General features: G+C 35.7%; 1 protein-coding gene across 11 annotated transcripts in view; it reads left to right on the plus strand.

The window, feature by feature from the left end:
• The window catches only part of LOC123514385 (CLIP-associating protein 1-like), a 317,191-nt gene extending 304,193 nt beyond the window's left edge, over positions 1-12,998 (plus strand). For 8 of the 11 annotated variants that reach the window (XM_045272272.1, XM_045272276.1, XM_045272279.1 and 5 more), the window contains 6 exons: positions 6,539-6,632; positions 7,295-7,381; positions 9,930-10,087; positions 10,197-10,306; positions 10,642-10,768; positions 10,922-12,998. In XM_045272272.1, the coding sequence (XP_045128207.1) occupies positions 6,539-6,632; positions 7,295-7,381; positions 9,930-10,087; positions 10,197-10,306; positions 10,642-10,768; positions 10,922-11,179 (834 nt within the window). In that variant the 3' untranslated portion in view covers positions 11,180-12,998. The remainder of the gene's footprint in view (positions 1-6,538; positions 6,633-7,294; positions 7,382-9,929; positions 10,088-10,196; positions 10,307-10,641; positions 10,769-10,921) is intronic. The other 3 variants (XM_045272282.1, XM_045272283.1, XM_045272284.1) reach the window with 1 other exon arrangement.
• The last annotated feature ends 857 nt before the right edge of the window (positions 12,999-13,855 follow it).

Raw genomic sequence — 13,855 nt, forward strand, 5'->3', positions numbered from 1 at the left:
CCACATTGCAGGGCGTTTTGGTGGTAAGTTGAGCGAGTGAAGACGAGCTGCTGCTGACGCTGTTATGTGGTGCGTGTTGTCCACGAGAGGATTGATCTTGATCTTGATCTTGATTCAACAGATGTCTCAGAATTTCTCCTGAGGCAGGCCTTAGTATTTGCAGCTCCTGGTGTATTCAAAAGCTTGTCAGCTTGTGTGATACAACGGGGCTTTCAAACTTGGAAAAAATTACCTGGATAAAACTTCGTTAAAGCGAGTTTGGTGTTCGTTAAACGAGCAGATGGTAACAAAATGAAACCTTCGTTGTAGCGAAATTTCGTTGTGTGAACCTTCGTTAAACGGGGGTTGCCTGTACACTCAACCCTCGATTTGCCGGACTAAAAGGGGGGAAGGCTTGTCCGGGAATGGCAAATGTCCGGCAATGGAAAATGTCCGGGGGTCTACCCCCTTGCCGGACTTTACCCTATACAGGTTGAACCCCGCTTTAACGGCACGCGATTTACCGGAATCCCGTGTTTAACGGCAAAAATTTCCGGTGGGAACATAGTGTTGTCTTTAACGGCATTTCGGCACCTGCACCAGCTGTACCAGGAAGTTGGAAAATAAATCAGACGTTTTTTGTTCAGAAAAACAAAACTGAGGGAGAAGAAAGAGACTTTGCACCAGATGTGGAAGACAAGAGAAAGAAAAATAAAAGAAAGGCAGGATCAGGAAGAATAGAAGTAACAGGAGGTGCCGAGGCAAAGGCAAAACCTCCGACGACCATCATCATCATCATCATCTCACCACGTGCCAATGCCGCCGACAAGCACGTAAGCACAACACTCGTGTGACGCGGCAGACTTGTTTACAGTCCAGTACTAGACGTGTATGTCCGCCCGCGCTGCCATCTATAGTGCCCGATTTGCGAACTTTGTCTGGCGCGGTAGTTTGAAATCGACTTGTCCCGGACTTTTTTTTTTTTTTTTTTTTTTTTTTTTTTCCACAGACTCTTGTCCGGCAAATCCGAAATCCGGCAAATGGAGGTCCGGCAAATCGAGGGTTGAGTGTATATATATATATATATATATATATATATATATATATATATATATATATATATATATATATATATATATACAGGCAACCCCTGCTTAACGAAGGTTCACACAACGAAATTTCACTACAACGAAGGTTTCATTTTACTACCATCTGCTCGTTTAACGAACAACAAATTTCCTTTAATGAAGTTTTATCGAGGTAATTTTTCCAAGTTTGAAAGCCCGCCGTATCACACAAGCCGACAGGCTTTTGAATACACCAGCGCCTCGTGGAGAACATGTGCACTACTCACTCCCCCTGTTCAAAACAATAACAGCGTCAGCAGCAGCTCGTCTTTCCTCGCTCAACTTACCACCAAAACGCCCTGCAATGTGGTCTAGCGTTGCTAAGAAGACCAAGAAGTCTCTTACTTTTGAAGTGAAGCTGGATATTATTCACAGACACGAGAGGTGAGAAAACTAGTAGCATTGCTCGCCACCATTTTGACTCCATCTACTGTCTCTACTATTTTCAAGACAGCAGACTTTATTAAGAAGGCTGGTGAGACTGTATCTTCCTTGCAAGCTAAAAGAACCACCTGAACTCGTGACTCTACAAAGGATAAAATGGAAAGCCTTGTTGAAATGTGGTACATAAGTTTTGTTTGTGATACAATGATGCGCCCTTTGTTTACATTCCACAGGTTGCCGGTTAGTGTCTTTCCCGTTTCACTTTCCCTCCCTTCATAAATTTAAGATCATCAACATTATAAAGTTACGTACATACATACATTAGCGTACATTATAATGACTTGAATTAAACTACCTAAATGTTTAACTTCATAATTTTTACTTTCATTAAACCTTTCACTGTACTATGATTCACTCTCGCTTTGTTTACTCTCAATGGAAGTTCTAGTCAGGAGTTAAACTTGTTATAATCAGTTCGCTTAATGAAGTTTCGCTTAACGAAGGTTTTTTTAGGAACGTAATCCTTTCGCTAAGTGGGGGTTGTCTGTATGTGTGTGTATATATATATATATATATATATATATATATATATATATATATATATATATATATATATATACATACATACATACATACATACAAATACATACATATACATATACATATATATACACAGTGGTACCTCAAGATACGAAATTAATTAGTTCCGGAGTGGCTTTCGTATCATGATTTTTTTTGTATAATGAGTCGCATTTTACATGTAAATCGCCTAATTAGTTCCAAGCCCTACGAAAACACTACATTAAATTTTATAATGATTTAAAACTAGAATGAAATAAGAGTCAAATACATTTAAATCATTCAATATACTTAACCTAACCGTTAATACCTGTAAATGAAGTAGATAATAGAACATAAGGCAACAATAAATGAAAAATAATAATACGAAAATGATATGAAAATGTGGAACCTTGCCTTTCGAGTGAGGCGATGTCCGAAAGCAAAATTGGCAGCAGAGGAAGAGGGCAAACGGCAGAAAATATAGAAAATGGCAGGAAACATTAACACTTAACTTTATGAAACACTTAAAATTATTATTTATTTATTTTTTTCAGTTTCTAAATTTCATCAATTAACGCTTAACTTTACGAGACACTTAAAATTAATATTTCTTTTTCAGTTTCTAATTTTCATTAGATTCTTCTTCCCTTCTCTGTTTTTTTGGATCACTTTGACCTTCACCTTGACTCACTAATGGCCTCTTTCAAAAGGGTCGTGGTCAAGACAGCCCCTAACCATGACGGCCTTCCGCGACGGCCCTCCCTGACGGCCCCATGTTTACCACGACGACCTCGGCTTTTTTATTTATTTATTTATTTTTTTATTTATTTATTTATTTATTTATTTTTTTTTTTTGCCTGTAAGATGGTTTGAAATTATGCTTGTTAATACAACATCTTATACTAAGACAAATTGTATTAACAGATCAGTCGCTCACCACTCCCCTATCCTTCTCCTTCCTTCCTCACCCAGTGATAGCTACTGTACCATGTAGTACGTACGTGAGTACTTATTTTTAATCACCGTAATAATGTTATCATGTAATGTTTATCAGTAAATTGCATACTTGCTAATACAATCTGTCTTAAAAGGTAAGATACTGAAACATTCCACAGATTGCAAAACATAACAGTAAAACATTCGATATTTAGCCAAGTGGCACCTCCAGCTGATGCAGCAAACCTGCAAGTCTTCGTCACCTCATAAACAACACAATGGACTATCGCGCGCCTCTCAGAAATTTTAAAATCATATTACAGGTAAACAAAATCTTAAAATGCATATGTGTATGTAACATTTTCTGCTTAGAAATGCATGTTCTCTTACCTCTTTCAACATTTACAGACAGTTTAGTTACACCCTGGATACATATATGCACTATATGCGCAAGGCACAGTACACCGGTGTACCAATACGTTATGGTTTTTAACGCTCCATATTACAAAATACTATCTCAGGAATGCTGAGTTGCAATCCGCGGTTAACGTGTTAACACAATGAAAGAAGTAAGAGGACAATAACCCAAAATTTGGTGTGGGGTCATCATGGTAAACATGGGGCTGTTGGGTAAACATATGAGGCCGTCGTGGTAAGAATGGGGCCGTCGTGGTCAGGGACTGTCTTAACCAGGAAACCTTTCAAAAATAACGATCCAAGGAACTTTGTTTCTGCCTACTTTTCAATGTGTTCCTGAAATGACTCGGGCAAATGTCATTAAACTGCGCTAGAAGACGACTTGTGTGGCGCGAATTTTGAAATTTTTTGCACACAGGAATTTCAAGTTTTGTTTCCTATCTTTCATATGCTGAGTAATTTTTCGTAATATGAAGCAAAAAAATCTTTGCACATCATTTTGTAAAATGAAATTTTCGTATACAGAAGCTTTTATATCTTGGTGGCACTGTATATATATATATATATATATATATATATATATATATATATATATATATATATATATATATATATATATATATATATATATATATATATACAGGCAACCCCTGCCTAATGAACGTTCACGCAATGAAATTTCTCTACAACAAATGTTTCCTTTTACTACCATCTGCTCGTATAACGAACACCAAACTTGCTTTAACAAAATTTTATCCAGGTAATTTTTTCCAAGTTTGAAAGCCCCGCCGTATCACGCAAGCCGACAGGCCTATGAATACACCAGTGCCTCTCATGGACAACACTTGCACCACTCACTCCTCTACCCTTCCCTGCTCTTAGTTCAAAACAAAAACAGGGTCCATCACCAGCTCGTCATCTCACGCTCAACAAGCCACCAAAACGCCCTGCAACCAGCCCTGCAATGTTGCCTAGTATTGCTAAGAAGAAAAAGGAAGTCTCTTATTTTCGAAGTGAAGCTGGATATTATTCAGACTCACTCTCTCTCTCTCTCTCTCTCTCTCTCTCTCTCTCTCTCTCTCTCTCTCTCTCTCTCGCCTGTTCTGATACCACTCTCATTCAAAAGTTGTCTCCCCGCAACGTGTTGAGAGACCTGAGGTATAGAAGTAAGGCACGCGGGAGAGGTGGTGGAATCAGACACCGTGAAATCACTGTCGCTCCCACCATCCATCGTTGGTGACACAGTGACATAGAGCATATGTTTACTCCTGATGAGTGTTGCCAGCTCACAAGCAAAGAAAACGGGAAGAAAATAGCCAAAATATAGCCGTAAAAAGCCTAAACGTTTATCGATGTGCCCCGATTCTTGCGTGATGAATGTCAATCAACGTGTCACGAGTTTTGTGGGTTAAGTTGTTATTTTGGGCAATATAGTACATTTATATCATGCATACAATAAACATTGCATTTATCTTATATTAAATCTCTATTTGGTTGGTATTTAAAGCATGTTAATTTTTTGGGGGTAAATTCGTATCATAAGAACGAATTAATTATATTTCTATTAATTTCTATGGGAAAAATTGATTTGATATATGATTTTTTTGATATGCAATGATTGCCACAGAACGAATTAAATTCGTATGTCGAGGTACCACTATATATATATATATATATATATATATATATATATATATATATATATATATATATATATATATATATATATATATATATATATATATATATATATATATATATATATATATATATATATATATATATATATATATATATATATATATATATATATATATATATATATATATATATATATATATATATATATATATATATATATATATATATATATATATATATATATATATATATATATATATATATATATATATATATATATATATATATATATATATATATATATATATATATATATATATATATATATATATATATATATATATATATATATATATATATATATATATATATATATATATATATATATATATATATATATATATATATATATATATATAATATATATATATATATATATAAATATATATATATATATATATATATATATATATATATATATATATATATATATATAATATATATATATATATATATATATATATATATATATATATATATATATATATATATATATATATATATATATATATATATATATATATATATATATATATATATATATATATATACACACACACACACACACACACACACACACACACACACGGTAGCTCAGTGGTTAGAGCACTGGCTTCACAAGCCAGAGGACTGGGGTTCGATTCCCCGGCCGGGTGGAGATATTTGGGTGTGTCTCCTTTCACGTGTAGTCCCTGTTCACCTAGCAGTGAGTAGGTACGGGATGTAAATCGAGGAGTTGTGACCTTGTTGTCCCAGTGTGTGGTGTGTGCCTGGTCTCAGGCCTATCCGAAGATCGGAAATAATGAGCTCTGAGCTCGTTCCATAGGGTAACGTCTGGCTGTCTCGTCAGAGACTGCAGCAGATCAAACAGTGAAACACACACACACGCACACACACATATATATGTACTTTATACAAAATAGATTTTGTTAGAAAATTACTTTATTTCCAGTGGGTAACATATTTGTGCACATGTATGACCTCCATTTGATTTTTCAACTGACATATTGATTACATATTGACTATTAAAAACTTGATAGAAACTTGTTAAAAACCTAACTGGGGGACACACATTCTGTTGATTGACTTCAGTAGTGTTTGAGTACACCTAAAGTGTTTTTTTACCACAACATTTATATGAAACTTTGTAAATTATATATTAATAATTATTATTGAAGTTATTGTACCTGGAATTTAAGAGGACATTTCTATTTCTATAAGGTGATGCTTGCACTATTAAGATTCTGAGGCCATCATCAGTGCTTCTTAAGTAATGGCTGAAAGTTTATTCAGAAACATTCTCATACAAAGAGTTTGTACACAATTTTGACCACATCTTTTCAGAGACAGATCAGCAAGGCAGGAAGGAGTTTATTTGTGATATGAAACATTTATTATGTAGATGTTATTGCTAATAGTTTGTTGGTCCACAGGTCAAGTCTGGTGGCAGCAAGTCAAGGGCCAGCAGTGCCCCACCTGTCAGGCGCACCGTCCAAGGGGCTGCGCTCCCACCCAAAAGTGCTGGAGGTAAAGCCCCTGCTGTGTAGTGCATGAGGTTCAGGACAAGGTGCTCACTCTTTCCAAACTGCTGCAGTATTAACCCTGGGAGTTGTATTACAATATCAAAGACAACTCCATCACCTGTCTCAACTAAGATTGATGCAGCTCTAGCTTACCTCTGTGCTTTAATTTTTCTAGATGATGTGTCATTACTATTGTGGCATTAATGTATGGTATGAAATACAAAATAACTTGTTGATCTTGTCCTTGCTGACTGGTATGCATGCATATATTATTTACTACTATGTAAATAGTGTTGTTTCTTTGATTTACATTGTAAACATCAATATAACCTGCTTATTAATGAGCCATTAGTGGTCAAAGATACCATCATAGATAACATCAGACACCAACATAGTTTTCATAGTAAATCAGAATATGTTACAACCAAATATCCAGTTGATAGCCTTTGCTCATTAGTTCCATGCTACTGTTGAGCCCACAACTTACTTGAATGCAGCTCTGCGGGAATGACAGCACCTGTAACGTTCTGCTGAGTGTTGACTTAAGCTTGTGCCAGCCTTATTGTGATCGACAAGTGACTTACTAACCCCTGTCCTGTTGTGTTCTCCCCTGCCTCCCTGTGCCCTGTGTGCATGTTGTCTGTTGGCCCGACGTGGCCTGGACAGGAGAGAGTGGTGTGGGCCCCCGTTCAACTATCAAGAGGGTGCCTTCAATCAGTCGGGGCAGAGTAGGCTCCTCATCATCTAATACAGGTACTAATTAATCATGATATCTGATGGCTTCATTCATAAGGGTCCAAGTTTACAAACTAGGGATGTTAATTTGAGATTGTGAAATGCTTTGGTTTCAATTAGTTTGATTCTTTATATATCTTTTTGTGATCTTATATTAGATATGGTGTAAAGGAGAGACTCAGAGGTAGGTAGTATGTATGTTAGGGATGCTCAGTGTAGTAAGTGAAATGTCATGATTTATAATGTAGTCGTTTGCAATGTTTATCGTGTGACCGTGTGTAATCTGCAGTGGATGACAGATAAAACTCAGACACAGAAGCCAGTTAAATGCAAAAATTAAATGAGTTACAATTGAATTATAGATTTATATGGAGAATTTTAATATCAAGTTTAGGACAAATGCAATATAACAAGCTGTCTTTGAACTATTGACATCAATTATAGCCAATTAATTGCAAGACATAATTCAGTAGATACACATCATGAGCCGCTCTCCCTCTATTGCTCTCAACTTACTAAAATATCAATATTCAACAATGCAAATATTTCTTCACTTGACTAATTTCTTTGCTTCTTCCTGTCTCTTAAAATGGAAGAAGTGGGGTGCCAGAACACCCTCTTGTGCTCTCCACATATTATTTACCGCTTTATTGATTGATTTACCGGTTTATTGATTGATTGATTTACCGGTTTATTGATTGATTGATTTACCGGTTTATTGATTGATTGATTTACCGGTTTATTGATTGATTTACCGGTTTATTGATTGATTGATTTACCGGTTTATTGATTGATTGATTTACCGGTTTATTGATTGATTTACCGGTTTATTGATTGATTGATTTACCGGTTAATTTATTAATTGATTTACCGGTTTGTTGATTTATTTATCTACCAGTTTATTAATCAATTTGTTTATTTACCGGTTTATTTATATATTGATTGATTTACTGGTTTATTTATTTATTTATTTATTTACCGGTTTATTTATTTATTGATTTATTTTCTGGTTTATTTATCTTATTTATTTTATTTATTTTTGTTTATTTATTTCATTTTATTTATTTTTTATTATATTTATTTGTTTTATTTGTATTTATTCATACGTTCATTTATTATTCTTGTATTCCAATATTTTATTTTTTTATTAATTTTTATTTTATTATTTTTTTTATTCATTTATTTATTTATTTATTCTATGTTTTGTTAAGTATTATTATTATTATTATTATTATTATTATTATTATATTATTATTATTTTTTTTTTGTGCATATTTGTTTCTTTGTTCTTTGTACCATATAATATGAGTATTTCTCTCTCTCTCTCTCTCTCTCTCTCTCTCTCTCTCTCTCTCTCTCTCTCTCTCTCTCTCTCTCTCTCTCTCTCTCTCTCTCTCTCTCTCTCTCTCTCTCTCTCTCTCTCTCTCTCTCTCTCTCTCTCTCTCTCTCTCTCTCTCTCTCTCTTCTTCTTCTTCTTCTTCTTCTTCTTCTTCTTCTTCTTCTTCTTCTTCTTCTTCTTCTTCTTCTTCTTCTTCTTCTTCTTCTTCTTCTTCTTCTTCTTCTTCTTCTTCTTCTTCTTCTTCTTCTTCTTCTTCTTCTTCTTCTTCTTCTTCTTCTTCTTCTTCTTCTTCTTCTTCTTCTTCTTCTTCTTCTTCTTCTTCTTCTTCTTCTTCTTCTTCTTCTTCTTCTTCTTCTTCTTCTTCTTCTTCTTCTTCTTCTTCTTCTTCTTCTTCTTCTTCTTCTTCTTCTTCTTCTTCTTCTTCTTCTTCTTCTTCTTCTTCTTCTTCTTCTTCTTCTTCTTCTTCTTCTTCTTCTTCTTCTTCTTCTTCTTCTTCTTCTTCTTCTTCTTCTTCTTCTTCTTCTTCTTCTTCTTCTTCTTCTTCTTCTTCTTCTTCTTCTTCTTCTTCTTCTTCTTCTTCTTCTTCTTCTTCTTCTTCTTCTTCTTCTTCTTCTTCTTCTTCTTCTTCTTCTTCTTCTTCTTCTTCTTCTTCTTCTTCTTCTTCTTCTTCTTCTTCTTCTTCTGTAATTTTGTGTGGGTGAAAGAGAAAAAGGGAGGGAGGGAGGGAGGGAGGAGGGAGGGGAGGAGGGAGGAGAGAGAGAGAGAGAGAGAGAGAGAGAGAGAGAGAGAGAGAGAGAGAGAGAGAGAGAGAGAGAGAGAGAGAGAGAGAGAGAGAGCCAGCCCATAAAGTTTTTACTTGCAAAGGGCTGTTTGTCTTATGTAATTTATTTGTTATTCACAATCTGTAAACAAATGGCAAACATAATAAAGTGTTTAAAGTATTTAAAGTGAGAGAGAGAGAGAGAGAGAGAGAGAGAGAGAGAGAGAGAGAGAGAGAGAGAGAGAGAGAGAGAGAGAGAGAGAGAGAATATATAAGGCCCCCAAAAATGTCTGAAAAGTGCATGGATGATATACTGCAGAACCTTTACTTGGCTGATCTTGAACATTGCACTACTCTGCACAGTCATGAGAAGATGACAGTATTATTGAAAATGTGAGACTTACAAGCCATTTTCACTTGCCATTAAGCAAGTATGCTTCATTTCATCACAACTCCAATCATTGCAGCTGCAGCAGGAGCAGTGGACGAAGCCTCTTTCTTTGCACTGTTTGAGGATGTTCCAAAGGTCACCATATACTCCCACAAGGAACTAGAGGATACACTAACAAAAGTGCGAGAAGTTATAGCAAGTTCTAGTAATGATTGGGACAAAAGAGTGGATGCTGTGAGTATTTGCAGTTTGTGTTGATAATGTGTACTGTCTGACCAAGCACTCAGTTATACAATAAAGGAGTTACAATATCAGTATTTGATAAATGTTTGTTGCTTTACAGCTAAAAAAGATTAGGAGTTTAATCATAGCTGGTGCTGCAAGTTATGAGGAGTTTTACCCTCACCTAAGGCTGCTGGAACCAGCTATGCAGCTTTCCATCAAGGATCTCAGGTAAGAGTTACTTTTGTTTTCTTGCTTTTCTCCTAACTGTAATGGTTCTGTCATCAGCATTGTTGTCATCACTAATTCTGAATATTTTACATCACATTACGCAGGAATTGCCATAAAAGACAATAGTTACCCGAGTTATTTAGTTACGGAGGTTATACTTTTGTTGAATCAAGTTAAAGAAGTTATATTCTTGTTAAACTGCATTAACTTTTGTAATTCATAAAAAAAACAGGATGTATACATGAAATATATATGGTTACAAAATACATAAGTCATACAATATGATAGGGAAGACCAATTTCTGCCATGGCATAATCTTGTTTTTCTCTTGGCAGGTCACAAGTGGTACGAGAGGCATGTGTCACGGTGGCTTATATGTCTCAGGAACTGCACCATAAAGTGGACCACCTTTGTGAGACTCTTCTTCCAAGCCTAATTATTTTAATCCCAAATAGTGCCAAGGTCAGTATTTTACCAAAATATTAATGTGTAATGTTATTCAGTTTATATGACTTTCAGTGTTACCATTTGGACACTAAACTTGTACGATTTGCCTTTATGATATTATTTTTTTCCACATTCCCTTTGAGAAATTATTAAAGCTATCACTTCCAGATCATGGCATCATCTGGAATTGTCACAATTCGTTTCATCATTCAAAACACCCACCACCACAAGCTTATCCCCATCCTCCTGCGAGAGCTGAGCAGCAAAAACCGAGAAATTCGGAAAGTGCTGTGTGAGGTACTTGATCAGTTGGTCCACACTTGGCCCACACACTCCATGGAGAAGCACATTGTCATCCTCTCTGAAAGCATAAAGAAAGGAATCACTGATGCTGATCCTGAGGCACGGGCATTCTCAAGGAAGTAAGTAACTATGGAAGCATGTTTTAAATCCGGGGAAGTCTGCTTTCTACTATGATGTATTGCTGCACAGGTAGCAATGAAAAAAAAAAATTTGTATCTTGAATTGATATGAGAGAGTGAGAAGGAAAATTGTTGGATGTTGCAAAAGACTTGGCATGATAGGCTGACCAGTATGTGCTAAGATGATGTGGACATGTTAAAAGAGTGAAGGATGATAACCAGTTGAAGAAAATAACAAGTTAAGTGTAAGAAGTATGAACTTGTGAACTAAACCTTGTAGAGAGTGTAAAGGAGGCTTTGAAAGGAAGATGAATGACATTGGAGCATAGCAGAATGATTGTGCACAACAGAAGCGAATGGAGAGGAGTTATTAGTACGTAAGGAGTAATATTGCCCTGCGACCTGCAAAAGAGGTGCCACACATTGATGGTCTTACACTGCTTTTGGGCAATAACATGTGATAGTAAGTATACTTGTTATGAAGAAATATTGTTTTGCACCAAATTGTGTGAGCTGTGAGACTGATCTCTGTAAAGTAAGGGCAGGATTGCTTTCCCTTTTCCATCAGGGTCCAATGACTAAAGATAGTTGTGTGATTTTTTTTCTTTTTCAAGAGAGTCATTGAACAAAGAACAAAAAGCAAGAAAATCCAAAGATGCCAGTCCATTAGAGATGTCAAGAGAATCTTTGAAAACTGAAGGATAAATTTCTTGAGACCACCCTCTTGAAAGAGTTAAAGTCATAGGAGAAAGGAAATATAAAAATAAGCTGGAAATTCCAAAGTTTACCAGAGAAAGGGATGAATGATTTCCTTCCTTACACGAGCTGATAAGGCATTTGTGCAGAATTACTTGTTGGGGATTGAGAAAAACTAGCAAGGATGACTCAGAATGCCTACTTCATAGACACTGTTTTAGCTAGAGATGAGTTGTGAAGTTTCCAGTTTAGATTATATGTAAAGGACAGACCGAGGATGTTCAGTGTAGAAGAGGGGGGAATTTAAGTATCACTGAAGAAGAGGGGATAGTTTTCTGGAAAATTATGTCAAGTTGAAAGATGAAGGAATTGGGTATCTGAGACATTGAACAATATTGAGTGTGCTCTGCTCCAATCAGAGGTTTTAGAGATATCAGAAGTTGGAAATTCTGTTCTCTATGTGAACTATTTACTTCCTGAAGGGTTGTACATCTATAAAAAGACACAAAAAAGGTGCAGGGTGATACCATCAGCATAGGAATGGATAGGAGAAGTAGTTTGATTTAGAAGATCATTGATGAAAATTAGGAAGAGAGTGGGTGACAACAGAATTCTGAGGAACACTGATTTTATAAGATTTTGGAGAACTGACTTTTCAAGAGCTTTTGTTATGTTAAAGGCAACAACAAAAGTTTCATCAATATTGAAGAGGATGACCAATACTCAGTAAGGAAAACCAGATCACCAGTAGAGTTGCATCAATGGAAACCATTCTAGCAATCAGATAGAAGGTTGTGATATTTAAGAATGTTCCTGCTGAAGATAGATTAAAAAGATTTAGTGAGGCAGGAAATTAAAGCAATAAGATAGAGGTTTTAGTGATTAGAATAGTCACCTTTTTTTAGGAACAGGCATAATGTAGGCAAACTTCCAGCAAGAAGGAAAAGTAGAGTACTGAAAACATCACTGTGAAAGATCTTAATGAAGGAGTGACAGGATGAAGGAGAAGGAGGAACAACTGAATCATCCAAGTTAATTTCTAGCAAAGGTCTGAGCAGATCCTAGCTTTAGAAATAGATGAGATGGTAGTGATGCCATCAGGTTGAAATAAAAGAGAAGATTAAGAAGATATTTTTGGAGAAGCTTTAGGCCAGGTACCAAAAGTCATAAAGGAAATTAGATTTTGAAAGATTTTGATAACTAATATTACTGAAGGAGTTTTTGCTAGTAAGAGAACAAACAGACTTAGCTTGATTCTGGGCAGAAAGCTAAAGTGCATTAGTTTCAAGTGATGGAAGGCTCAGGTACCTCTACAGGGCCATCTATCATGTATAGTATGAGAACAGGCTGTGTTAACTCTTAATAGGTAAGTATTGATTTACCTCCCTTATACTCATCCTGGTCATCAAAAATACTATTTCCTTTTTATTCTATGTAACTTAAAATGGTTAAGAAAATTTAAGAAGAGTTAAAAGTTCAGAGTTGCCAATTTTTAATGCCCTGCTATGGGTTTGAATATGGCTTACTCAGGGATGCTGGCAGATGTATGGTTTTGGAGTGAAGCTTGACTTGTCAAAATTGTAAATTTATGGCTTAATATTTGTCCCATTGATGTAATCCCATCTACCAGCAGGCCTAACTGTGTCAGATGCAGCTGGTACCCTTCCTCTTTTTCAGCAAAATGGGGTTTTGTGGAGAGTGGACATCAAAGGGCAATGTATGTTTGGCTGTATGCCATGTATCTTATCACTGCCTGGCTACTGTGTGGATGTACTAGAATCAGGGTCATCAGACTCATCATTATCATTATCATTTTCACTTGGGACAAAAGATGACTGTTGCCTTCCACATGAAGATGTGTGAAGACTCCCTTCTCTTCTTCCTTGTGCTGGGTGCATACAGTCAGATGTGTTGGAAGGGGAAGATGAGGTAGAGGCATGTGATGGCTCAGTTGGTAGAGAAAGGAGTGTATGGAGATTGTGAG

This window comes from Portunus trituberculatus, chromosome 37, assembly GCF_017591435.1.
Source record: "Portunus trituberculatus isolate SZX2019 chromosome 37, ASM1759143v1, whole genome shotgun sequence".
Taxonomy (NCBI): Eukaryota; Metazoa; Arthropoda; class Malacostraca; order Decapoda; family Portunidae; genus Portunus; species Portunus trituberculatus.